The sequence below is a fragment of the Seriola aureovittata genome, chromosome 22 (genome assembly GCF_021018895.1).
Source record: "Seriola aureovittata isolate HTS-2021-v1 ecotype China chromosome 22, ASM2101889v1, whole genome shotgun sequence".
NCBI lineage: Eukaryota > Metazoa > Chordata > Actinopteri > Carangiformes > Carangidae > Seriola > Seriola aureovittata.
The window spans coordinates 7,341,534-7,366,891 of NC_079385.1; the positions used below are offsets into that span (position 1 = coordinate 7,341,534).

General features: G+C 41.9%; 2 protein-coding genes across 5 annotated transcripts; one reads left to right on the top strand and one right to left on the bottom strand.

Moving 5' to 3' along the window:
• Positions 1-7,155, bottom strand: LOC130163157 (uncharacterized). Of its 4 annotated transcripts, none has more exons than XM_056367063.1 (16): positions 7,137-7,155; positions 6,382-6,419; positions 6,243-6,282; positions 5,992-6,139; positions 5,507-5,636; positions 5,290-5,347; positions 5,048-5,162; positions 3,319-3,458; positions 2,468-2,589; positions 2,225-2,391; positions 2,073-2,145; positions 1,931-1,964; positions 1,636-1,663; positions 1,445-1,539; positions 475-1,183; positions 1-360 (listed from the first exon to the last, which is right to left on the bottom strand). In XM_056367063.1, the coding sequence occupies exons 2-16, from the start codon at positions 6,402-6,404 to the stop codon at positions 167-169; spliced, it is 2,076 nt and encodes a 691-aa protein (XP_056223038.1). In that variant the 5' UTR covers positions 6,405-6,419; positions 7,137-7,155; the 3' UTR covers positions 1-166. The 4 variants fall into 4 exon arrangements, with proteins under 4 accessions (XP_056223038.1, XP_056223040.1, XP_056223039.1 ...); XM_056367065.1 differs by lacking the exon at positions 7,137-7,155 and adding an exon at positions 6,545-6,831 and having other exon boundaries at positions 3,319-3,434; XM_056367064.1 differs by lacking the exon at positions 7,137-7,155 and adding an exon at positions 6,545-6,831 and having other exon boundaries at positions 3,319-3,443.
• Positions 7,105-25,035, top strand: LOC130163156 (ATP-binding cassette sub-family D member 2-like). The gene is made up of 10 exons (XM_056367061.1): positions 7,105-8,196; positions 8,913-9,093; positions 9,619-9,740; positions 14,480-14,642; positions 15,443-15,537; positions 17,682-17,827; positions 18,943-19,088; positions 20,041-20,125; positions 20,385-20,510; positions 20,705-25,035. The coding sequence occupies exons 1-10, from the start codon at positions 7,252-7,254 to the stop codon at positions 20,907-20,909; spliced, it is 2,214 nt and encodes a 737-aa protein (XP_056223036.1). The 5' UTR covers positions 7,105-7,251; the 3' UTR covers positions 20,910-25,035.
• The last annotated feature ends 323 nt before the right edge of the window (positions 25,036-25,358 follow it).

A 25,358-nucleotide genomic window follows, 5' to 3' on the forward strand; every position in this document is an offset into this window, starting at 1 on the left:
TAAGGCTTTGGGGCTTTATTTCACTGTGTGTGTCATAGCTTTAAGAACAAACGCTATGAAAACTTTTTAAAATAATGCTTTGAATTAAAATCACATGCACAGAACAGGCATGTTTTTTTTATTTCCTGCTGCCTCCATCCATCTACCTTCCTTAGACCCATCCGTATCATCCCTCCTCCTTCCTTTGCCTGAGCAGGAGCAAAATGTCGGCTATTTCCTGAAGTGTTTCGGCCTTGTCTGAGGGGCTGTGAACTCCGGTGGCAGACGTGGCCTCCTCCCTTGCATCATCTGAGAGGTCTTTCATCAGAGGACCATTTTCTTGTTGCCCTCTCTCGACTCTCTCCTCTTCATTCTCCTTACCTAAATCAGAAACGAGAAACAAGGGAAATGAGTATTTAGCAAAATCAGTTTTGTTCATTTCCTTCTGAAGTTTCTCAGTGTCTACATGAAATGACACATTCAGTCATGTTGTACCTCTGCCATCACCTATGCTCAGAGCATCCAGAAAGGGGTTTATGGGTCCCTGTAGGAATACTTTGCTATCGCTGTCGTTAGCAGCGAATTTGCTTATAATGCTGCTGCCTGATATAGAACCAGCCTTGGATTTCTTGTTGCTCCAGGGCGTTTGCTTCCCTCCACTCCTTGTGTTGCCTGATGAGGCTGTGTGTGTGTTTGACTGTGCAGCAGTATCCGTCTGCCTCCCTGTGGCTGGATGTTGTACTGACATGGCAACAGGTGGCAGGTACAAGTTGAACTCGGGGGTTTTAGACGCACTGTCTGCAATAAAGCTGCACTGAGTCGAGGCGTCGCGTGTCTCGGCTGTGGGGATGTCGGCAGTTTGAGTTCCTGCATGTCGAGTTTCGCTGGATGTTTTTTTGCATTTGAAAAGCTCTGGGCTCTGAGTTTCAGCCTGAGGGTGAGGAGATGCAAACTGAGCTGTGCTGCTTCCTATCTGTTGGCCATTACTTCCTAAGGCTATATCTGGGCAAACCACACTCTCCATAACTTCCTGATCAACTGTGAAGCTCAATTTGTTTTTTATAAGTGAGGTGAGAGGCCTGGGCTGACAGTTTCTCTGTTGCAATTCTCCCTGTGAGCCCTGGTTGGGGGTATCTGTATAACAGACTTGTTCCATATATGAAGAAGGAGAAGCCTGGAGATGTGGCTGGCAGTATTCTTCATCCTAAACAGTTAGAAAAGGAAAGTCTGTCAGATGTTCCCAAAGAGAGCAGTGGTGACAAATATTTGTTAACACTTGCTACACACTCTTTAATTACTTAGATTTTTAAATTAAAATAAGACTTAACTGTGGTTTGAAACAGATTTGTTAGAAGGTTATCCCTCTGGAAAAGTCATCACTTTTATTTCAGACTTTTTACAAAACTCAAAAGAAACACAAAACAGCAACAAGTTGGACAAAAGTTCCCAACGTCACTTAACTTACATCATTTGAGTCTGAACTGAGGTAACCTCCTCCACAAGAGCAATTTGGCAAATATCCACAGCCATTCATGGGGCCAGTATTGTGTCCAGGACATGCTGTGGGATTAAAAAAGGCATCTATTCATTTTCTTTCTTTCTCTAGCACATACACAATGAATGGACAACTTAGTTGGAGATGCTGAGGAAACTCACCAAAGTTTATGTCACTGCAGTTGGAGAGCTGAGAGGGAAACAGAACTGACTGTAAAACTTTAACTGCCCACATGAAATGATCACCATACAAATCCTGTTAGAAGCTCTGTACAACAGCTCGTGATGTTTGGAGAACCAGGCAAAATTTTATTACTGATCTACTTGGCTTTTACTTAGATTTTTATTGTTTGTTATCTATCAATTCAATCTTTGTTCCTTGGCAATTACAGACTCTCCCACTTGGTGGCAGTGAAAGGCTACTTTAACCTTAACACACGGATGTATAAGAGTTTACCTCCATTCCCATGGTCTGTGTGTCAGGGACAGTTCTGACAGTAGAGATTAAGAAAGAAAGTCCAACGTAAGAACACCTTGAGAGAATAATGCATGCCAAAAATAATTAAGTGTTTGCTTATATATTAAGTACAAACACTTACTGTGGTGCTGAAGATTTGACTGGTGTTCCATCTTTGAGATATATCTTTGATTGTGCACTCATAAAAGGAGAGGCTGAAATCAAAGTTAATGTTAACCTGAAGAAAAAAAAAAGACTCATTGTGCTTATTTGAAGGTTTCAAGCAGTATTTACCCTCTCTTTCATATTCTTCATTACTGAATCCCCTAAAGACGTCCTCCTCAAACTGCTGCTCAGTTTCTGACTGGTTAAGCGTGAAGTCCAACATGGGCTCCATGTCCTCTGGTTGGTTAAGACAGAAGTTGACCTCATGTCTTGTGCGGTCTTTTGCCCCTGAAACACTATGACACAGTGGTTACAAAATGACCAGTTCATTCAAGGAGAGCAAAAACATTTACATTCTAGTGTTGGTCTCACTCTGCTTCTGGACTTCCAAACAGGACTGCTGTGGGTGTCTCCAGTTGGTAGAGGGTTGGGTTTGATCCACAGGACCAGAGCATATTGTCTGTCATAACTCTGGGCTGGGAGAAAGGCTGAAACTAACAAAATAAATTCAGATTAGATGTTAGAGAAGCATCATATTTGGGAACACACTGTCACCTGTTAATGCTTAGACCTTCATAGGAGCTCCTATAGTTAGCTCGTAGAAATAATTTGGCCAATTACCACAGAGTGGTCTACAATACTATTCTTGACACGGAATAATGTAGATAGTATAGTAGTAAGTAGTAGTAGTAATAGTAGATCAAGCCATTGTCAGTTTATTATTGTCCAGATAATACAAATGTTACAAAGCCAAATTGATTGTTTTGTCGTATTAAATAGTAATTTACTGATCTGTCCACTTGAAAAAAAAATTCACGATTACCATGACTATTTAATTCTATGCCTGGGATGACACTGCTTGACAAATTTGAAAGTTTTTAATTAATATTACTGGCAGTATTGTAAGCAAATGCTTTCATTTGATTACATTTGAGGTGGCAGTTTGACCTGCTGCTTTGCTCAGGGTGTGGACAGGGTGTGGTACTCTTTTAACCAAAGCAAAATATTACTTTAAGGTGAAATGCAAAGCAGGGTTATAGTAGGCTGATACTTTCCTATGAGCAAAATCTATGATAACCTGTTTAACAGCACCAACATAAATGTAATTGGAGGCTTCTTGCTTGCCAACGTGCAAGAGTGCAGCAGTCAACTCTAACCATGGAATAACATTGTTATATTAATGTGAAATATTTCTTAAAGATATAATATTCTCTTTTCACTACCTTGAGCTGCTCCAGGCCTGACGTGGCCCAGGGTGGCGCGGAGCAGTGAGGAGGCAGCTGTGTCTGGCCTCTCAGCTTCAGGGGGAATATTCCTGAGGTGACCAGTTTGGTTTGGCCTAAATTGACTGATTGCATAAAATCTTCTCATGCAAAGTAAAAATGCATAATTAACAATATGTCATTTTATTTCATGCAAGTCTGATCTATAACAGGGTGTCTACAGAGATTCAGGGATGAATTTACTACCTTTTTACTACCTTTTTACTACCTTCACAATATTTTTTACTACCAGCACAACTTTATGCTACAACTGTAGCGGCGTAAAGTGTGGCCTACCTGTGCCCCCATTATTTTTTCTGTGCTGGTTTTTTTTTTTTTAAACTTAGGGGCACGAGTGCTCCGGGTGGGGGGGCAGCATAGAGCCATGACCATAGGAGTTGAATTAATCAAGAGGTCACAACAGGCCTTGCTCCATAGGTTTTACTCAATGTAAAAAGTCAAAAACAATTGCATAACAATTACAAGACTTTTCAGAATAAATAACTTAATTTAAGTTCAACACTGGGCACAATAACTGGCCAACACACACACACACACACACACACACACACACACACACACACACACACACACAGAGGGAGCAAACTTTAAGTGTAAGTCTGGTGTAAATTGACCCATAGTCCTGTTGTATAAGCTCACCACATGCAGCACATAGGAAAAAGAATGAGACAATTTGGGACAACATAGGCCAAGTTATGGACAGGCAGCTTAAAGCCGACCCAAGGGGACATGCTTTGGGGGAGTTAGCAGTTGGCACTGCCCCCATGCCCCACGGGACGAGATGTAGCCGTAATAGCCGATGTAGCACTGCTAGCACTAGTGCCGGTGCAAAATAGTGACAGCGGTAGCTGCGAGTTACGACCCCGCATCCTTGCTTGGTGGCTAGTCGACTCCATGTGCGATTTAACTACCTTCACCCCCATCCATGTAATATGTATAGTGTTCTTACAGACGTTGCAGTAAGCCTCTCGGTTGTTGCCAACTACTGGCCGAAGCCAGTCTTTAAACGCTGATTCCTCCATCCAGAGGTCAGAAAACTTGCATTTGCCCATGTCTGCGGCAAACTAACGAACTCGCACAGATGAGCCAGCCAGGTACCCAGATTCAACGAGCACGCGCACGTGACCAATGCACGTACATCATTCCATTGATAATATTCCTATCACTCAGGTCCTACTCGCAACATAGAAATAAATTCACGAAAGTTTAATAATTTAATGGCCTGCAGGTAAGTTACACAAATTGAAAAACGCATAGGTCCAGTTGGATGGAGGCTCAAAAATTTACTACCTCGTCAGATGACGTTTACTACTTTTTACTACTTTTTACTGGCCTTAATTTGGCTTAATTTAATTTACTACCTTTCACTACTTTTTACAACCCCGCGGCCACCCTGTATAAAATCGTCACCTTCCTAAAATAATGGCCTAAGTCATGTTTTGACAAAAATGTTTTTTTTGCCTAAATCACCCCCTCATGATGCTGGCCACCTCTGGTAAAATCGCCTGAATCCTCAGTTGAGGGGAACATGCAATTCTACCCCCGGTTGTATAATGGCCTATGTCAAAAGTGTGACTCTTTTGTTGAGTTTTTTGTGTTTCCTGAAAAACCTGAAAAAATGACTTAGGCCATTATTTTAAGAGGGTGTCGAAATGCTTCACAGCAACACCTTGGCCTGAGGGGGCTGATGAAGTCGAGGAGAAGGGGGTGAGGGGGTCAGCTATGGGCGGCAGGTAGTCAGACGCACTGTTGTCGGAGAAAGCTGACTCCAGCACTGGTGACAACTTGAGGTAGAGAAAAATAAGTGATTACTTTAGACAAAGCAGCTAATATTTGTTCACGTTCAGCAATCTTTACTAAGATGAGAAATGTTTAAAAAAGTAGAATATAAATAACTATAAAGTAACTAACCTGTCGACACTTGAACCCTGGTGGAATAACCTGCGTTCTCTTTCTCGTTCCGTGGACACTATATATACAGATATAAAATAGATACAGTGTTCATTATTTATTGATCACATAACAAACCACTACTCTGATAACACTTGCTGCCTCATGCAGTTGTGTTACTGAAGTGGATTCTACTGCAATTACAATGGGCAATTTGACAAAATCACTGCAGCTGTACCTGTACTGAGGCTGGCTGTCAACAAGACTCAACTGTGATGGAGAACAGGGGCTCATTGGGAGTACCAGAGGCTTATTTTGCTTACTGGATCCTATTTTACTACTGCCAAAAACTGCTACCTTAGGAGGATCTGAAAAACACAAACGATTTTTACTGCCATGACTTGCCATTATCAGGCATTAATAATGGAAAATAGTGGTGGAGACAAGTCTGTAATCATATATACTCACGGAGCATTCATTATGCAAAACAGTGTTATCTGATGCTTTAATACTTTCATGTACTGCAGCCTCTTAATCTGATATCTCATTATAAAACACACAATGACTATTTTTTATCATCTTTCAGACATTTCATCAGAGTGAAGACAGTTTAGGGCAGTTCATTATTCTTCTGAACTTGTTTAATGACTTCAATTTCAGCTTTTTACTTATCAAAACTGTCCATTTGTAATGTTTCTGCCTACATCAGCTGTTATCTCTCACCTTTCTTTTCTTTCTTAGCAGCAATCTGGTTGACAATAAACAAAGTCACCAGGTCCATACTACCAGAACTAGTGTCTCCAGGGGATGCTGGCAGAGCTATTCCCATGGTTTTCAATTTCTGTTGCATTTTTCTCTTTTCAAAGAACTCCTGTGAGAAAAGAACAATACTTTAATATTTAGGTGGACATATGGAAGGAAAACTACACCTGTTATCTTCTTGTAAAATCATAGAAACGTTATTTGGCTGTCACCTTCTGTTTTTTACTGTCGTTTTTCATCACTAACCGGTTCCTGCAATGAGAGTCGTTACAATGTTCACATCATTCACATTATCTAGCTTAGCTTTGCTAACGTTTATGGGCTAACGTTAACATCAGCACGACAGCTTACCTTGAACCCCCAACCCAATTCATTTTCAACGGCTGTAACTATGAAGGAAGCAAAGACTTCAGACACGTCAAAACTTCAGTGAAGTGGAAACAAAACAGCTATGGTTAATGTGAGTGTGAAAGTTCAGAAATAGGTAGCTTCGTGTTTTTGTTAGGTATCTAACCTTAGTTGAAGCTGTTGCTTGGAATATGTAAGGGTGCGAGGGAAAACCGCTATCCTTCCTCGCGCCACTTGCAAATGTTCTTAAATGTCTTTTAACTACTTGTGTAAAAGCCGTTAGTGATTAATGTTACTTTAAACAATATATTTTACTGGAAAACACATTATAGGGTGACAGTTTTGGCCAAAAAATGAAATTACAAGTAGGATACCGTGTAAATATATAGTACATACAACATATACAGTCTTTGCAGTAGACACAGCAGAGGTGCATTTGCTTGCGTCCACCACGCAACCAATCCTGTTTTGCCGGGGGCGCGACCAATGAAAAAAGCCGCTGAGAAAGCGTAGGACGGAAATAAATAGCGTCAAGTTAGAGGAAACAAGTACAGTAAGTAAGGAAGTAATGACAATTGAGTTTAAAAATTAAAAGGACAATCTTAACGACGCCGTTCATACATGCTTGTAGTATAGGGGAAGTTGACCTCGAGGCTTTATTTTGACAGATACAACCGGAAGTACAGTAGGCGCTGTTTTTTTTACTTGACGCTGGTACTAGAAAGAGCAGGATGTAGCGGTACATGTATCTGGCTCACCTCACATCAATCCAGCCATCAGAAGTCCTTCTCTCTTTTTATATCGACGCGGGGAGTCTGGTTTGGGGGATGGGTGTTGTAAGGATCGTCAGCAGAGACGACTAACGTTTGAAAAATGTCCAATATCCTCGATGCGGCGTCCAAAGTGAAATGGGACCGCACGGCTGCTGCGAAGCGAGCCGTGTTTCTTGCGGCTGCTGCTTACGGTGTCAAAACACTGTACCCCATCATCTGCAATCAGCTCAGCAAAAACAAAGATCCCAGGAATAATGGCCGGGTTTCAAAGGCGGAGAATGGCTCTACTTGTTCGGGAAAAACACAGACAGATGCTGTGGATCACAGGAAGGCATCCCCGGGTGTAAATGCACAATTTTTCAAGCAGATCCTCGAACTTGGTAAAATCCTCTTCCCCAAGCTTGTATCCAAAGAGCTCGGTTTGCTCTCCTTGCACTCGGTGGCGCTGATATCCAGGACGTTTCTGTCTATATACGTGGCGAGCTTGGACGGCAAGATTGTCAAAACGATCGTGGAAAAGGAACCCAAGAGCTTCATCATCCAGCTGATCAAATGGCTCCTCATTGCCATCCCTGCCACGTTCGTCAACAGCGCCATCCGGTACCTGGAGTGCAAACTGGCTCTGGCCTTCCGCACCCGCCTGGTGAACCATGCCTACCGGACCTACTTCACCGACCAGACCTATTACAAAGTTAGCAACATGGACGGGAGACTCGCCAACCCGGACCAGTCTCTCACTGAAGATGTGATGATGTTTTCCCAGTCGGTGGCTCATCTCTATTCTAACCTCACCAAGCCTATTCTGGATGTGATGCTGACCTCTTACACGCTGATCCAGACTGCCAGGTCCAGAGGGGCCAACGCCTCCGGGCCGACCCTGCTGGCCGGGCTGGTGGTCTTTGTCACGGCGAAGGTCCTGCGTGCCTGCTCGCCCAAGTTTGGCAAGCTGGTGGCCGAGGAGGCTCACAGGAAGGGCTACCTGCGCTACGTGCACTCCAGGATCATTGCAAATGCTGAGGAAATAGCTTTCTACAGGGGACACAAGGTATGCAGGGGAGAATGATGATTTACGTAGAGGTTGCTTTAATTGTGCAGCAGCAGTGTAAGCCATAATGTGGTGGTAATGACCATGTGCTATTATGTGTCTGTAAAAGTACATGACATTTAATCAGTCTGGGAGATAGATGGGTTAAATCGTGGCCTGATTAACCTGTTTGGGATTCCCTTTAAGTCCACTGCACACAGCTTCGCTATGTTTTCCCAGGTTTTCTGTTTGTCAGTTGGTATGTGGTACTATGATGAACTTTATTTAGGAAAAAAAGCACCATGTGAGCACTGTGTGAACTAGAAAATAAAGGTGAAGGAACTATATTTTGACAGTGTCCCTCTATGAGACAGAACTCAGTTGATATTGTTCTGTTGTGGTGCAGATCCCCAAATAAATGTGCAAGTAATTAACTGCCAAAAAGGAATTTGCACAGTTAAACCCTTGGAGGCCTTAACTGTATTAGACAAATTTAAAACTCTATTTATCATCTATTCCCTCTATAACACATTTTAGATCATCTGGATGAACCACAACCAGTAAAAAAAAGTTGATATAATGTCATAAGATGTGCATATCAGTTTAATCAGATTGATTGGTGCACACACAAACAGGCCAGTTGAGGATAACAGTCCGCATCCTGCACAATGTTCCATCACAGAAAACTCCACGAAGGCAGCGTTCTGATAAACACTGTAATACACTGTCCACTGCAGGTGGAGATGCGTCAGCTGCAGAAGTGCTACCGGGCTCTGGCGGAGCAGATGAACCTGATCCTGTCCAAGCGTCTCTGGTACATCATGATCGAGCAGTTCCTCATGAAGTACGTGTGGAGCGGCAGCGGGCTCGTCATGGTGGCCGTGCCCATCATCACGGCCACCGGCTTCGCTGACAACGGTGAGGAGGCCACGAGGGGTCTTTCAAACATTTACTCCTGAGAATTAAGTCGAGGCCGGGCTATAAAAACACTCTTCATTTTATCACAAATCACACAAGAAGCTGAAGCCTAACTAGAAAACAAACAAAATCCAACATATCTTTTGATGGTATTTTGTGTGCTGAGGTTGAAGCGCATCTCCAAACCAGCAGCTACTGCTTCCTCCTAAAGCAAGAGCCGTTTAGCATGTGTGAAACAGTAACCGCCTCTCACGCCACCCCTGATGACATTTCAGCAGCATCAGAAATAAAGCTATAACTGAGTCCCTCTTTTTGTTGTACTCCTGGTCCTGCGTCACTGTTGCTATTTAAAGAACTTATTTCCATGATATTGTGGGAATGTGGTGCCAACTGGCTCACATGACTTTCGGTTACAGTAAACCACAGAGCTAAAGTTTTTCGCTTCAGCCGGCATGCCTGTGGATTGTAGTCAGATCACCTGTCTCACTCTCTGTCCTGTCTTTTGTCTCTCCGTCCGTCCTCTAGAAACAGCAGATGGTCAGACGCAGGTGATGGTGAGCGAGAGGACGGAGGCTTTCACCACCGCCCGCAACCTCCTGGCCTCAGGTGCCGACGCCATCGAAAGGATCATGTCCTCCTACAAAGAGGTGAGGATGCGGCACGCTGATGTTAATGTAGCATCACTGGGGTGCAGCATCAGTCCAGCCATCCGCCATCCATTCGTCCATCCGTCCATGAGGCTTTCCTTGCCCTGCTTTCTATCACAAGTTTCTAATGAAACATCTCAGTTTTTACAGGAAATACCAAAACAAAAGTCACTGCAAATTCCTTTCATGTGAGCATTTGCTTCTGTAAACTGAATATCGTCGAGTTATCAGACAAAATAAGGCATTTGAAGGCCTCATTTGGGCTTGATTGCTATTTTTTTTAAGGGTTTCTTTTTACATTTTTGACACATTTTTGCAGCTTTATTTGTTTGTTTATCCATCAGTGCTGCGGGGGAACTATCAAGGGACCTGACAGACATGGAAGAAAAAGTGAAAATAGATTGTGGATCAGTGCTCCAGTTTTCTGATCAGGGGCTAAACAAGGCCACAGGAAGAGGAAGTTCCCACCATAACGACACATAACTACCCCGATGAGTTACTTCTTAAAATATAAATGATTTGTCAGTAGAGTTTCAGATATTCACATGAAGGACAGATGCGTGAGCGCGGGTGTCTGGATCGTTTCACTGGCCGGCGTTTACTTGGACAAGTGGTCGAACAGATGGGCGGGTGGGATGGATGAGTGCAGGGGGAAGAATGATTGACAGACACGTACTGTACATCCATCTTTCTCCTTCTATTCTTCCTCCATGTGAAACTTGCCATGTGTGCTCAGGAATGTATTTGAGTCCAGACTGGAAAAAAAAAAAAAAAGCAAAAGAAAGAAGCCAGTGAATGAAAGGCCTTGTTCACTGAGGGCCAAATCCCTGATCTCTCGTTGCATTTTAATCCAAAAAAAAAAAAAAAAAATAGCAAGACCCATTCATGCATTCTCTCTCTCAGGCTGCATTTTGAGGTCCATAAGAGGATTTGGTTGCGGCACATTTGTGGTGAAGCTGTACTGCAAGTGCAGCTGGTTTGTACTTGTCTACTTCTGATCATATGCCCACCCTGTGCTTCGGCATGTGTTTTTTTTCCAAGCTATCCTGTAATTCTGTTTCGCAAAGTATGCAGCACTCGAGCAAGGGTCGGGTGAAGCTGCATTGCGTCTCTGCGTCTGACTTGTCTGTGACAGTTTTAGCCGCCTGCACTTGTGGTGAAGAGGAGGAATTGAAACTCTTTTCAAAAGTGTAACGGGTTGTTGTCTGCTTCTTTCACTGTGAGTCACCTCTTCTCAAAACCTGTACTAGAATGTGAGCACGCAGGCCCGAACGCACACAAGATTGGTTCCACAGTCAAACACAAGGCCTAAACTTTACTGCCGTGAAATTTCAGAAAATATGTCCCAAGCGAATTGTTGTATCTAAGTAATATGCAAATCTGCGCGTCTTCTCATTGCAACTGTCTAGTGCGAAACGCTGCCCTGGATGATGCGAGTTTTGGCCTGCATGCAGCTCCGCTCTTTGTGATTATTGAGTACAGTGAAGGAGCGGCAAGCCCCTGCATGCAAGGCCAAGGGATGTGCGAGTGTGTGTGCAGTTTTTAACAGGCAGCGGGGATGGAGCACATTCGTGAGGCAGTGTGTCCTGCTCACTCGCTGCCTATTTTGATATGAAAGTGCACGGGGGGGGGGGTCAGATGGTCCTATGTCATGTCCTAGCTCATGGTAGTGTGTTACCTATCTTGCAGATTTGATGTTTTCTTCTCCTAGAATTCAGCCCTGTCTGTTAGCCATTTTCTTTTTTCTTTTTTCTTTTTTTTTTTTTTTTACAGCTTTTTAAAATCATCCCTGAAATTCTACTGAAAACGCATAATGTATTATCCAAGCGCTAGAATCCGATTGTTCCTCTGATATGTGTTTGACTCCATTAAATCTGATTCATCGGAATAGAATTGAAAAATCTTCAATAGGCATCAATTCCTCAAAATAGAATCCACCTCCTTTCATGTCACTGTAGGTCAGCCAGCAGTGATTCCTGGTGTTAGGCGTCAGAAGCACTTAATGAAACGAGAGGTTAACAAAGAAACACTCAGGGTAATGTGTGTGTGTGTGTGTGTGTGTGTGTGTGTGTTGTGTGTGTGTGTGTGTGTGTGTGTGTGTGTGTGTGTGTGTGTCCAGAGCTCCTTCTCTCAGGGCTTAGCCTGGCTGTGAATAATCCTCCATCTGTTGATCTTTCAACCCACACTTCTGTATCTCTTCCTCACTTTCTCACTCACTCCCTCTCTCTGTATGTACTTAAATGAGGAAGGACCATTGTCAGATGTACTGGCCTGATTCGTCATGACTTTTATACCCATACACTTACACGTTACAAGAAGAACCACAGCAGTATTTTCTCGGTCAGTATATATGTTCGCTTCTTTTTGGATCCCTAAGCATTTCTGTTTTGTGCAGCGCTCTTTTTGGTAGCTTTGTGACCATATTGTTTAGTCATTATTTCTCCATGATAACATATTTTTGGGGAAGTGGTTTAAACGCACATCAATACAGGCCCGTCACACCTGCCCACTACTCGCCAAGCACTGTCTCCAGTGGTGGAAAGCAACGGCAATGGGCCCTGGACCTTCGCATCAGTTTCCCATAGCAACTCTCTGTAGCTTCCAATCTGTCCTGAAGACGTAGTGCGGCTCAGACGGCTTATTATAACCTCTATTATAAAAACAACTATGGCTGAAGCTCGTGTCAACCCACAATCCCCACCACCCGCTCCCAGCAATAAACCACGTTCAGCGGCAGAGAAAACCTACAGCTAGCCCCTGTTCAATAAGTTGTTTCACTTGATAAATGACTAAAACATCTGAATTATAACCAATTAATCTTCTGGCTGTCTACAGTGTTGATTGACTAATGATTCAGCACTATACTCAGTTCTGTTTTCAACAGCTCTGAAGATATTTTAGGAGATGCATCAACACGGAAAAGCAGAGTAATAAAGGGACATTTCATATCAAAAGTAACACATTTTTTATTATTTATTTTATTATAAATATTATTTTATTTACCTTTTGATTTGCTTTTTCACATGAGGAACACAGTCACCCCTGTCCTTTCCTCTTTACACACATTTTGTATAATTTGCTGTTTGCTTTCTTCCGTCTTTGAGCCAGTCCCATCTCTGTAGGCCCACATGGTGTCCACGAATTCCCAGAACTGGTGTTTGTTGTTTAATATAATCAAGCTGTGTCAACAGCCTGTATTGTCTCGCTGCAGGGTGCAGCACCAAAGCCAAAGCAGGAGGGTGATTTTTCTCTTGTTTTTTTTTTCCATCTTTCCTTATGAGTTTCATTATATTTTAATGCAGAACACCCTCCAGTTGCTTATAAAGGTATTTGTTTTCCTCCTTTCCCCTTTTCCCCTTTTCATCTTCACAATTTTTTGCTGTTAAAATGATTACAATTGCTCTCATACATCTCCTAAACGTAATTAAGATTATTCCCCTCATATTTTAATATATTCTTAGTATGTGTTTTACATAATTTAGAAATCTTTAATATACTTTTTCATTCACTGTGACTCCCAGAAGCCATTACACGTTATGTACAGCAGTTTGTCACATCTGTGTGTGTGCTCACTCTACGCACTGTAAACAAGCGGAAGAATAAACAACTTTGAGGGTTATTACTCATCCAGGCGTATACTCTTGGTTACGCAAAGTAAATATAGAAATACAGCCCTAACAACAAATCCTTAATTAACATATTACAGCTACAAATATTTGTGTGCATCCATGTGCATATTTGTTTATACTGTATGGATACATTTGTAATTACTTTCTTTTTATCTAAAAAAAAAAAAACAACAACAGCAGAAGCAGATACGCTGGTTTAAGCAACACATTTGTATGTACATTGTTGCACACACACTTACAATCTCTAACAATGTTTCCCAACTTTTTATTTATTTTTTCTTCATCTGTTAGCTATTTCAACTATTTATCAATTAAAAAAACTATTTCAGCTGGCAATTCTATAATCTTGCTCTCTATTCTTTTATCTAACTATTTCAACCATGTATCAATTACTTTTAGCTGATCAAACTAACTGTTTAAACTGTTTAAATGGTTTATTTTTAGCTAGCATGATCTATTTCATCCATCTATATTACTTTTGGCTATTTACTTTTATCAAAGTATTTTCACCATATTACTTTTGGCCTGGTTAACTATTTAAACTGTTAACTTCTAGCTTCCCTTATCTGTTTCAACATGTATCCATTACTTTTAGCTAACTGTCAAATGGTTAACTTTAGCTAGCATGTTAGCCTTTTAGCCATTACTTTAAGCTATTTCAACATTTCTTTTTCATTTTCATTTTATCTCAGTATTTTCACCATATATCTGTTACTTTTAGTTCGGTTAACAATTTAAACTGTTCACTTTTAGTAGCGTTATTTGTTTCAACATTAACGCTAACTATTTCAGCCACATATCCATTACAACCATTTAGCTAACTGTTCAGACCTCTGCTTGCTTTCTAACTAGTTTTTGCATACTGTCAATCACAACACATTTGTGTTACAGCTGACTCAATATGTAGATTCTTTTTTTTTTTTATTCTCCACATACTCCCAGGTAGCTGCAGAAGTCTCCCTGGTTGAGAATCACTTCTCTAACACACTCACACAGAGACTAATCAGCACATGGCCATGACAGTGACCTATATCGCTGTCTGTCTATTGGGTCATGCTAATGTCCCTCTGACATTTATGACCTTTGACCCCTGTGTGTGTTTTGGGACAGGTCACCGAGTTGGCAGGCTACACTGCACGGGTCCACAACATGTTTGAAGTGTTCGAGGACGTTCAGAGGGGTGTTTACAAGCGCTCCTCTCTATCAGCCACAACAGGAGCAGAGAAGAAGAGCAAGCCTGAGATGCACATAGATGGACCACTAGAGATAAAGGGTAGGTCTGGTCTGCTGTATACACACACACACACACACACACACACACACACACACACACACACACACACACACACACACACACACACACACACACACACACACACACACACATGCACATAGGCACCTCCCTCTGTATTTAAATAAACTTGAAGAGAGAAACAGGTAGTTACCAGTCCCATCCTCTGCACGCTCCTGGCTACTGTTGCTATGTTGGGAAAACTTTTACCACTGCCGCTGTGTGCAGTGAGGAACAAGTTGGAGGCTGTGTTCAGTTAAATAACGCCAATTCAATTCAAGCAATAGTCAGTATTACATCCATGGTTTATTGTCAACCCCTCCCCCCACTATTTTCTCCATATCTTTAATTAAGAGTTTAAATTAGAAAAACATCAGCACTGAGTTAAAGGATAATACGTGAGTTAGGTTAAGATTCAGTTAGATCTCCAGAGCATCTCATTGTATTGGTTTTCTAGGAATCACTCCTCTTTGCTCTGCGCTCCTATTGCACACTGACTACAGAGTACAATTTCACATTGCATAAATATCCTTGTGTAAACATCATTTGACCCCAGAATGAAGCTCCTGTGAGAGAGCACTGCTAAGCGAAGAGATAAGTGAAGTGATAAAGAGGGATTTTTCTTTTTTAACCCCATAATTCCTGCTATGTAGGTATTATCCCATCCATATCCATGCTTATGCCTTGACTGAGCGAGTCTAATCCTTTATTTTCACTCTAATACACAGTCGCTCTATATTTCTGACCCTTCTTATCGAATTCTCTCTCTCTTGTGTCTCCAGGTGAAGTTATAGATGTGGACAAAGGCATCGTGTGTGAAAACGTACCAATAATCACACCCAATGGGGACGTAGTAGTGTCATGCTTGAATTTTAAGGTGAGACAACTCCACTCTATTGTTTTCTACTGTCTGTTCTGTCCATTGTATTCTACCATTTAGCTTGTATCGTACAGTGTTGCTCTGCTGTAGTCTTCTTAGTTAAATGGACCGACATATGAAAAAGCAACAGAATGCTCCTTTGTTCCAACAGCCACACCAAACAAATATGAGCTGATATATCTGCACACGCTCAAGAGTTTCAGCTTTTCTCTGAACCCCTTCTCCATCATCAAACCCCCTGAGGATTTTGGTCTAGGTGCCGTGTATTACTGTTTTAAGAACAATCCTCTGTGGTCTCATTAGGAAAGAGATGTATCCTTTGTGTGTCAGTGTGTCGCTGCCCTCAGGCTGTTGACTGCTTCAGCAAGCGGAAAAGGATGTTGTGGTGCTTAAACTTACACAACAGTAATGAAATATAGTCACATGTTACTTTCCAAACACTTCAGATGCTATATTAGGATATCAGTACCCCTTCCTATACACACTCACTGTGTGTACTGCCCCATCTCTCCTGAGGGGCTGCTCTGTAGACATAAAAAAGAAATATATACAGTATATATATATATATATATAATAAAAACATTTAGCATTTTTATCCATGCTGCATTTAGGGCATGTTCTGCTTATTTCCTTCTCAAACTTCAGAGAAGCTGAGGGTCTCCTGATCCCATGACCCTGTAATTGAGTTATCTTGAGTTCATTGCTAATAATTTGACAAAACCCTGGATTCTTCAAAGCTGGCTCTAAAGTTTATTTAAAACTGTTGTCAGAGAAACATGACTGTGAGCTCAAAACTACAACAGTGTGAGTTTATTCACAGTTACTTGGAACATGACAGACCTCAAATTATTCTTTTGCTTAGCTGCACCAAATGAGAATTCAGTTTAGCTGGCTAACACAATCTTAAGCCTGGATTAGTTAAACCTTGCCTCAGGTAGCCGTCCGCTTCATGACTTTGTTTTACCATCTGCAGAGTAATGGTTGTGGCTTCAGCGGAGGCCCTGACCTCAATTTCTAAATAAATGAATAAACAAAAGAGTGTCCTGAGGGAGTATTGCTTTCAAACTGCATGCTAACAGGCGTCTGCACGAACTGTACCGAGCAGCCTTGAGGTCAGTATACCTGAGCGCCCTGCTGACGTTGATTTAGTCTGTAGATATCAGACATACTGTATATGTTTGCGCTGTGTCTGCACTCACAGGTTTAAGACTTTATACAAATATCAAACATCAAAGGTTCAGTCACTATTTTTGCAGGATGTACATACGAGACAGACAGACAGTGACTGATCGCTGGTGAGGTAACTAAGATAAAGCCGGCCAAACCTAAAACAAGCATCACAAATGATTTACTAATGACATACTTTTTTTTTTATTATCACTCACAATATTTGGACAACTATTACCTCTTAACTTATAAAGGTATGATACATGTAGGTGTGTGCAGTGATCAGTCACTCTAGCCTCCTCTGGCTAGGATGTTGCTGTATAGTTAATAATAATAAATTGTACCCACTCTTGTAGAGAGGTTGTTTATATTTCTAACTGTTAGATATTGTCTTCAACCTATTTTGACGCCTTTATTTTTATTCCATTTTAACGGTTCAGGTAGATGTATTGAGAGCAATATACGAGGCAGTTATGATACTGTGGCTTTCACTTTCATTTACTCTATTTTGGTGCAGTGACGCTCCGTTCAGAAAAAAAATATTTCTTCATTTGTTTTTTTACTTTGCTGTGTCTTTTTTGTTGCCTCTGTAGTTGAAGAGACAGAAATCAGTGTACGATGCGCTGCTGTCCTGTTAGCCTGTTAGCTGCTGGTGAACTAGAGGCGTTTAGTGACATCTGGCTCCCGGCTGTAGCTCGGGTGCAGTTCATTTTCAGAGACGGTGAACAAACCTATGTATACATATGTAATACCGTGTATTCTGATAAAAAGCAAAGATCTCTGTGGAGTCTTCTTGCGTTTACATTTCAGATCTCCTACGTGTAATGTGAAGCAGACTTACGCTGCACATCAAAAGCCGCACACCCACCGATACTCCCTCCACAGCTTTATATCCTAATGACTTGTTTGACATGTAACGATACTGACGGCCGGCTCCACTCCGGGAGGATTAATAATTTGTCTCTTCATTCCAGGTAGAGGAGGGGATGCACTTATTAATCACGGGGCCGAATGGCTGTGGGAAAAGCTCTCTGTTCAGGATCCTCAGCGGCCTGTGGCCTGTTTACGGCGGCCGACTACACAAACCCTCTCCTCAATATATGTTCTACATCCCCCAGAGGTACACACGCAAAAAACACATCCAATGCTACAATATCACACAGCAACAACTGTAGGGTTTGACCCATTGTGCCGTTGAACCCTACCAGTAACTTAATCCACTGTAACAGGATCTTTGTGTGGGTGAGTGTGGCGGGCAAAGGGAAACCAGAGCACTGGCCACAGTGAAATATTTACCACCCAGACAAGGCTTGAAATACTTTCGGCTACAACATTTACTCCCATATACCATATACAAAAAATGTAGGTTTAAAGACCACAAGGTGAAAGTATCTGAGGCTTCTGTGTATCTTCTCCTGTATATCAGTGTTTTCCCATTAGCATTGTAGCCACTTGACAGTAAGTATCATCAGTGCACTGTCTTCATAAAGTGTGAATGAGCGTGGATGACAAAATCAGCCGTCATTACCGGAATTATCCAAAGTTTAACTACTGACCCTCCAGGAGTTAAAATGACCTGACATGTCATGGGCACGTAGACCGATAATATCAAAACATATCATTAACCCGCTGTCATTTAGAAGGCTGCAACTAACGATAACGAAGTTGATCATTATGAATAAATATGCAGATCATTTTCTCAATAATTGTTGTGTCTTTGTCAGGAGAAAGTTGGGAAAAAATTTAAGTATTTAAGTTCAATTTAAGACGATCCTCCAAAAATTCAATAGTAGATTGACTGTAGTCCTTAAACTGACCTGAAGTAAAGACAGACCTTCAAGCGTAATCCTACCCAGGGCTGCGTAGAGCTGCAGACTCAGCCGACTCCCTCCTGCAGGGCGGTAAATATTTTATACGTGGGATGAGACGGCCACCTGGCAGCTGCAACAGAATCCAATGCACTATCAACAATAGAAACAGCAGAAGCATTATGGATGTCTTTCCCTTTTAGCTTTTTGTTCTTTAAGTGTGCAAAAAAAAAAGAAAAAGTGGCCCGTTGTGCACTCATGCCCTCTTGTTCTTTAGCGTTAGCACTTAATGAAACGAGAGGTTAACAAAGAAACACTCAGGGTAATGTTTGTGTGTGTGTGTCTGTGTGTGTGTTTGTGTGTGTGTGTGTGTGTGTGTGTGTGTGTGTGTGTGTGTGTGTGTGTGTGCGCGTGTGTGGGTCTCCAGGCCCTACATGTCCATGGGTTCACTGCGGGACCAGGTGATCTACCCAGACTCTGCGGAGGACATGGCCGCCAGAGGCATGCGTGACAAGGACCTGGAGGCCATCTTGGACATAGTCAACCTCAACCATATTGTCACCAGAGAGGGAGGTAGGATAAGTAACAAAAACAGTTCCACACAGATGTGAGCTGTGTGTTTACAAGCAACAGGCTGAAGGAAACTGCACAGAGGCTTAAAATAGGGAACGTTTTCTGACAACTGAACATCTGGACAAAGTACACTAAATAACTATCATTAAATACAAAACAAACAAAATAACTATCAGATAAAACAACAATCACCAAAATAAAATACACAAATTAACCCATCACCAAAATAAAACAACAAAGTGTCCATTAGCTTTTATAAATCCAAGTCTAATTCAATACTATTGAAATAATCATTACAGGTCTTAAAATGCAACTCAAATCCTTTAAAGTTTGTAAACTGTATCAGCAGCTGTCCTGGTGTTTTGTGGTAAACACAGCGGGTTCTGCATCTGAAGCTTGACCTTGTTGCACTCAGGTATTACTTGTGTTGCCCAAACTTGAGTGTGCAGCTAATTGGCAGCCGCCCTTCTCTCATTGACAAACAAACAGGCCTATTGTTGAGAACCAACTGCTGTACGAAGCTTAGAGCCGCAAGAGGGCTTAATGTATCAATGGCTGCACTGTGAAAACGATGAGAAGTTTTTTCACCACACGCGCAGATGAATTGGCACATATGCAGTGGCGGACGTCGGCACGTATGCGATATAACCCGACTGCCAAGGATTATGTGTTTCATCTTTAGAAAGATCACACACTGTCCTGCAGGAGAAAGCAATCATCAGTGCTGTTCCCCTCCTTTGTGATGGCTGTTCGTTAAATAGGTCCGTGCGCTTTCTTTCCGTTGCGCTGATAAGGTTTTAATGCCCTACGTGCTGACATCTCCATCCTGATATGGATGCAACTGGAAAACATTTTTGCTCTCATTTATCTTTAGTCCCAAAAAAAAATCACCACCTTTACACAACATCTTGGCAGCAAGCGATCTCAAGGTTAACGTCTTCTTCTCGTCCAGGCTGGGATACCGAGCTGGACTGGAAGGACGTGCTGTCGGGAGGCGAGAAGCAGAGGATGGGCATGGCTCGCATGTTTTACCACAAGTAAGGAGAAGCAGCGTCATTGTTGTTTAGCCATCATACGCTCGACATACAACAGACCTGGAGGGTAAACTGCCAACTTCACCTCTGACATTTTTTTAATCCACGGGTCTGCACCGTTGGTCGGCCCACTGCTTGTATTTTAGCTATGTTATTTTTCTAACTTTTCGTGTGTGCACATGAGCTGACTACATGAGCAGTCTCATTATTTACCGGCTGTGTGGATAGCAATTATCAAAAACTTTTCCTTTGTGTGTGTCAGGCCTAAATATGCCCTGTTGGACGAGTGCACCAGTGCTGTGAGCATTGACGTGGAGGGAAAGATTTTCCAGGCTGCCAAGGACGCCGGCATCTCTCTGCTCTCCATCACACACAGACCTTCCCTGTGGTAAGAAACAGAAAAAGTTCTAGTTTATTCAGTAAAAAAAAAAAAAATATATATATATATCATATATATATATATATATCATATATATATATCATATATATATATATATATATATATATATATAATATATCTGATGAACCCAAGTTTTTTTTTTTCCACTCTCTCACTTCAAATCCTTCCCCCTCCACCTCCAGGAAGTACCACACCCACCTGCTGCAGTTCGACGGGGAGGGAGGCTGGCGCTTCGAGCAGCTGGACACGGCAACGCGCCTCACCCTCACCGAGGAGAAGCAGCGGCTGGAGGCCCAGCTGGCCGGCATTCCCGAGATGCAGCATCGCCTCAACGAGCTCTGCAAGATCCTGGGAGACGACTCTGTCCTCAAAACTGCCGAGGAGTAAGAGAGAGAGAGAGAGAGAGAGAGAGACAGACGGGGGAGGGAGGGAGGGAGGGAAGAGGCCCAGAGGGGGAAAGAGACAAGTGGGAAAGAGCAGAGAAGAGGTGGGGGAAAGAGTGTGGGAGACGGAAGAGGCAATGAAAGAAAAAAGAAATCCGGAGGGGGTTTGTTAGTATTTTTTCAGGCTTTTTTAAAAAATTTTTTTTTAGCTTGTGTAGATTTTTTTTCTTTTGCTCCGAGCCTCTTCCGTTAAAGCAGGAGAGCTTTTAATGCCAACTAGTCTTTCAGCTCTCCTCTCTCCTCTCCCTCTTCTTTTAATCGTCACTTTGCCCTGCTGCACTCTTCAGAGGTGGAGGGGGAGCATGAAGTGGATTCACAAGTATCCTCCCCCCCACCCCCGCTTGCAGATCGACTGCATACTCAGCTGTAGATTTTAATGTTTGATTTTAGCTCATTATATCAACTTTGAGATCGTTCTGCCACAGTTTCAAAGTGGCAGAAATCTAAATTAACCAAGAGAACGAATTTGTTAGTTTGTTTTATAGCACTTTACTCTGCTTCTAGGGGGCTGTTTCTGTTTGTCATGCTAGCTCACAGTGATAGCTGCATTCTAGCTGGAAAACTTTTAATATAAAACCGCTAACCGATGCCCCAAACAGTATTCCAAACCCAGTCTGCTGGGCTCTGCAGGATCCACTTTTGTTTTTACCTCCATAATTCAGCAGTAGATTTGAGCTTTTACTGAACTTAACATGACCTCTTTGTTTGGAAAGGTCAAAAGAGACTATTTTTCACAATATGCCTTTGCTTGGTTTGTGTATATAGTAGTAGTACAATCCCTTTCTTTATACCTCATCTTAACCCATTTTAGGTTATGGCAGACCCTTAAACCACTGGTACAGGCTCAGTTTCAGACTTACACAAGGCTAGCAGAAAAAAAAGAGCCAGAGGTCTATTATTAGAGCAATTAGTGACGCAGGTCTGACCCCAAAACTATAGGTTTCTGGTTTATTGAACAAATACAATGAGCTGAAGAGGCCCTCTTCAAAGGAAGAGGAGCAGGAACAAGCCGGTAGTCTGGTATGGTCTGTGAACAGTCACACGTATAAAGTATACTGCACATGGGCGAGCAGGTAGCCAGGTAGGTAAGACAGTGTAACTGTCAGATACATGTACACACTCAGTGGCCGCCTGTCGAAGCCCCCCCCCCCCCCCCCCCAAGTTGTGTTGACACAAAACACACTCGTGTGTCTGCTGCGTGTCAGGTGCCTGCTTGGACTCTGCTACGTCAGCAGTGCTGCTCCTGTTTAGATGCATGAAGGTACTGGACAATGAGCTCATACCCTCTGTCAATTAGCAGCTTATGCAGTGACAGGAGATTTCATATACATTTATTAATGACGTAAGAAATGCTTTATTTCTTACCCTTCTGCAATTGAGGCTGATAATCATTTAATATCAAGTGTGTGTTTCAGATTAAATTCAACATATGATTATGTTATACTATATGAGGCCTTATTGGGTTCTACCTAATTTGCATATTTCATAATTGGGCTCATGCACAGTAGTAGAAAGCTTAGAGGTCAGACTTATTTATAGATTGAAGACTTGTGGCTCAAAGACACTTCAGCAGGTTGTTCGTCTCTCGACTAATGGCTGCCCCGAGGTCCTGGTGGTTTTCCAGTTGCTGTCAAAGTTAAGATTGTTTTTCCTCATTTAGCCTCCATGTTTGTTACCAGCAACTTACCTGAAGTTGTGATACTGTGAAAATAGTGATTTGTTATGCTAATATCATGTTTTTGTTCTTATGGAAAAACACTGTGGTGATTCTAAACTGTGGCAGTGGCTGCTTATGTTTATAGGGTGTTATTTGTTTTCTTTGTGTGGTTCAGACCTGTGTACATGCTCGCCGTGTCCTGCACAAAGAGGCTGAGGAGCAGTGAACCAGGCTGACTTTTGCCCCTCGGTTAAACAGGATAGGAGATCATGTGTTCCCACTGTGGCATTCATTTACAATATAGCCTTCAGATTTCACCATAGACACATGAAGTTTTATACGTGGCCTCATTCGCCCTGGGCCTCAGGTTTTGCCAAGTGACACAAAATGTCAGCATATTTTAATGGCAGAAAAAACAACCAGAGACATTATTTCATTCTGTAAAAAAAATAAAAAATGAAAAAATAAATGTGGTGACCCACATTGGAAACATGGCTATAGTGAAATCTGTTTGTATTTTGTACGAATGGTCCAGATGTTGCACAAACAGGGGGAACACAGGACTTCGTCTTACTCTCACACTGTACTGCATACAGGACTTGAGTGACTAGCGCAGTGTGATAATATTAAGTCATCTCACTGGTTAATAAGCCACTGTTTTGTTAACTATTTTGGACACCGACATAACAATGTCGGTGTTGACTTCTTGTTGAAGAGAATGGACAATCAGTCGCATCATCAGCAGAATACAAACAACACCATGGCTTGTTATTATCATTCAAACAAATGGGCAAATGAGTGCTAATTTTAGGTCTATAACTACACCTGCATTATCTAATTTGGTATGGAACTTACTATGTATGTTGTTTCTTATGCATGTCAAAGTTTAATGACTCCCTCAGGCCTTTTTCTTCAGCCTGAGCTCCGACTGAACCCAAGATGTCTACAAGTGCCACATCTTTCCTCCATTGAGATTTTAAACCTTTGAAACCTCCTTCTTTGGCTTTTAGTGGACAGTTCAAGAAAAGGATTATAGAGCATTTGAATGCAGCCTTGGTCCGCTCAGGAGGATGGCTGCCAGGTTACCAAAGGACAAACTTCGGTTTTTGTTCTCCCCTAAATGTGACTGAGGAAGAAAGACAATGACTGAAACGTTCTTTTAATATCTAAAGGAATGATAACTGTTATGCTCTGTGATGGCCTTGTAATACTAAATAATAATTATGCTTTCATTTGGTACACATGGGCATTACTGTAGGTCTTCAAAATGGCATGGCAAGCCTTTTAAACAGCATTACACACATGAGTTTCTGACCTGAAATACATAATCTTTCCGTGTCCTCCGTCAGACTCTGTTGACAGGAGGGCAGACGAGCCGCTGAATGACACAGAGTCTGCGACGTGACACTGGAACATGAGTAGTAGTGCCTGAAATAAGTAGGCGCGATCGATAGGCAGTAATTAGGCATTTTTTCATCTGGGAGAAGCCACGATGAGGTGCCTTCTCGTTAGCAGGCCCCCGGCACAGATCTTACGTTTCTTCAGGGAAGATCAGGCAAAAGGGTGGACAGTGGGTGCTGCACCCTTATCCATGGGTGAGGTAGTAGGAGACAACTGCTATACTATATCACATAACATGGCACCTCATCATTTTTTTTTTTTTTTTTTAGTAAATATAGCTTACCAGTGAGATGAGGCCCACTGTGGCCTACTACACTGTATGACCCTGCTTTATACAATGATGACATCCTTACTAACGAAACTTTGACACTGAAACGTTCATCCTATCATCCCTTCTGTCAGTAAGAGATTGAATGTATCCAACATGTATGATAAAGTAAATCCTAAGGTTACGAAGACAATGAATACATGTGGTCTGGTCATACACGTTTCTGTCATGGTTTGACGGTTGAGGATTTTATAATTGTGTTTATAGTGCATGTAATGTTATTTTATTAGAGCCACTTTAGGGTTTTTAAAGTGGGATTTGCTGTACATGTGGTGTGTGAAGTGGGATTATGGGAAAGGAAAAATGCTCAGTGAAAGGTTGAGAGTTTTCGAGACTGTCCCGGAAAAAACACAGAAACAACATGCAGTGATTCTCCCTCAAAGGCAGGGGCTTCTACAGTTTGGACTCCTAATCCATAGTTACTTTAAACGGAGCTCTGTTTGCAATCAAAACTCAGTTACATATAACGATTTTATATTTTGAATTCCTGTAACATTATCCCAGACCTCCTTCATTGAAATCTCATCGTGCATGTGTAGGAATCTGTATTCTTTAACCTTAGAATCAAGGGAGGTACATCGACATAAAGGTCATCTGTTTTGAAAATCATGTGCTAAGGTCACTTTAAGTTGAAAGATGAAGATGTATTTTCTTGTAAATAAAACAATACATTGCAACCTTTAAGAGTGGGTCATCTTGTGTTCATTTCCCCAACATTAATTCACCATTTCCCTGCAAATGTGCATCTAAAATAGAATAGTTTATCACTGATTTATTTATTTTTTTTCAATGCTGAGAAGTGAATATCATGTCTTTTTTAGCTAGAGTAAGTGGTTGATTTGCTCTTACCAGCTCTTTTAATGTAATAAAAGGTGTAGTAATTCTACTGATCTCGACTTGAAGCATCCTAGAGGTAAAGCATAAACCCATCTCAGCAAGCTAAAGGCCATGCCACCACTTCACTGTGGGGTATTTAGGCTGATAATGTCAGGCCCGGTCCAAAAACA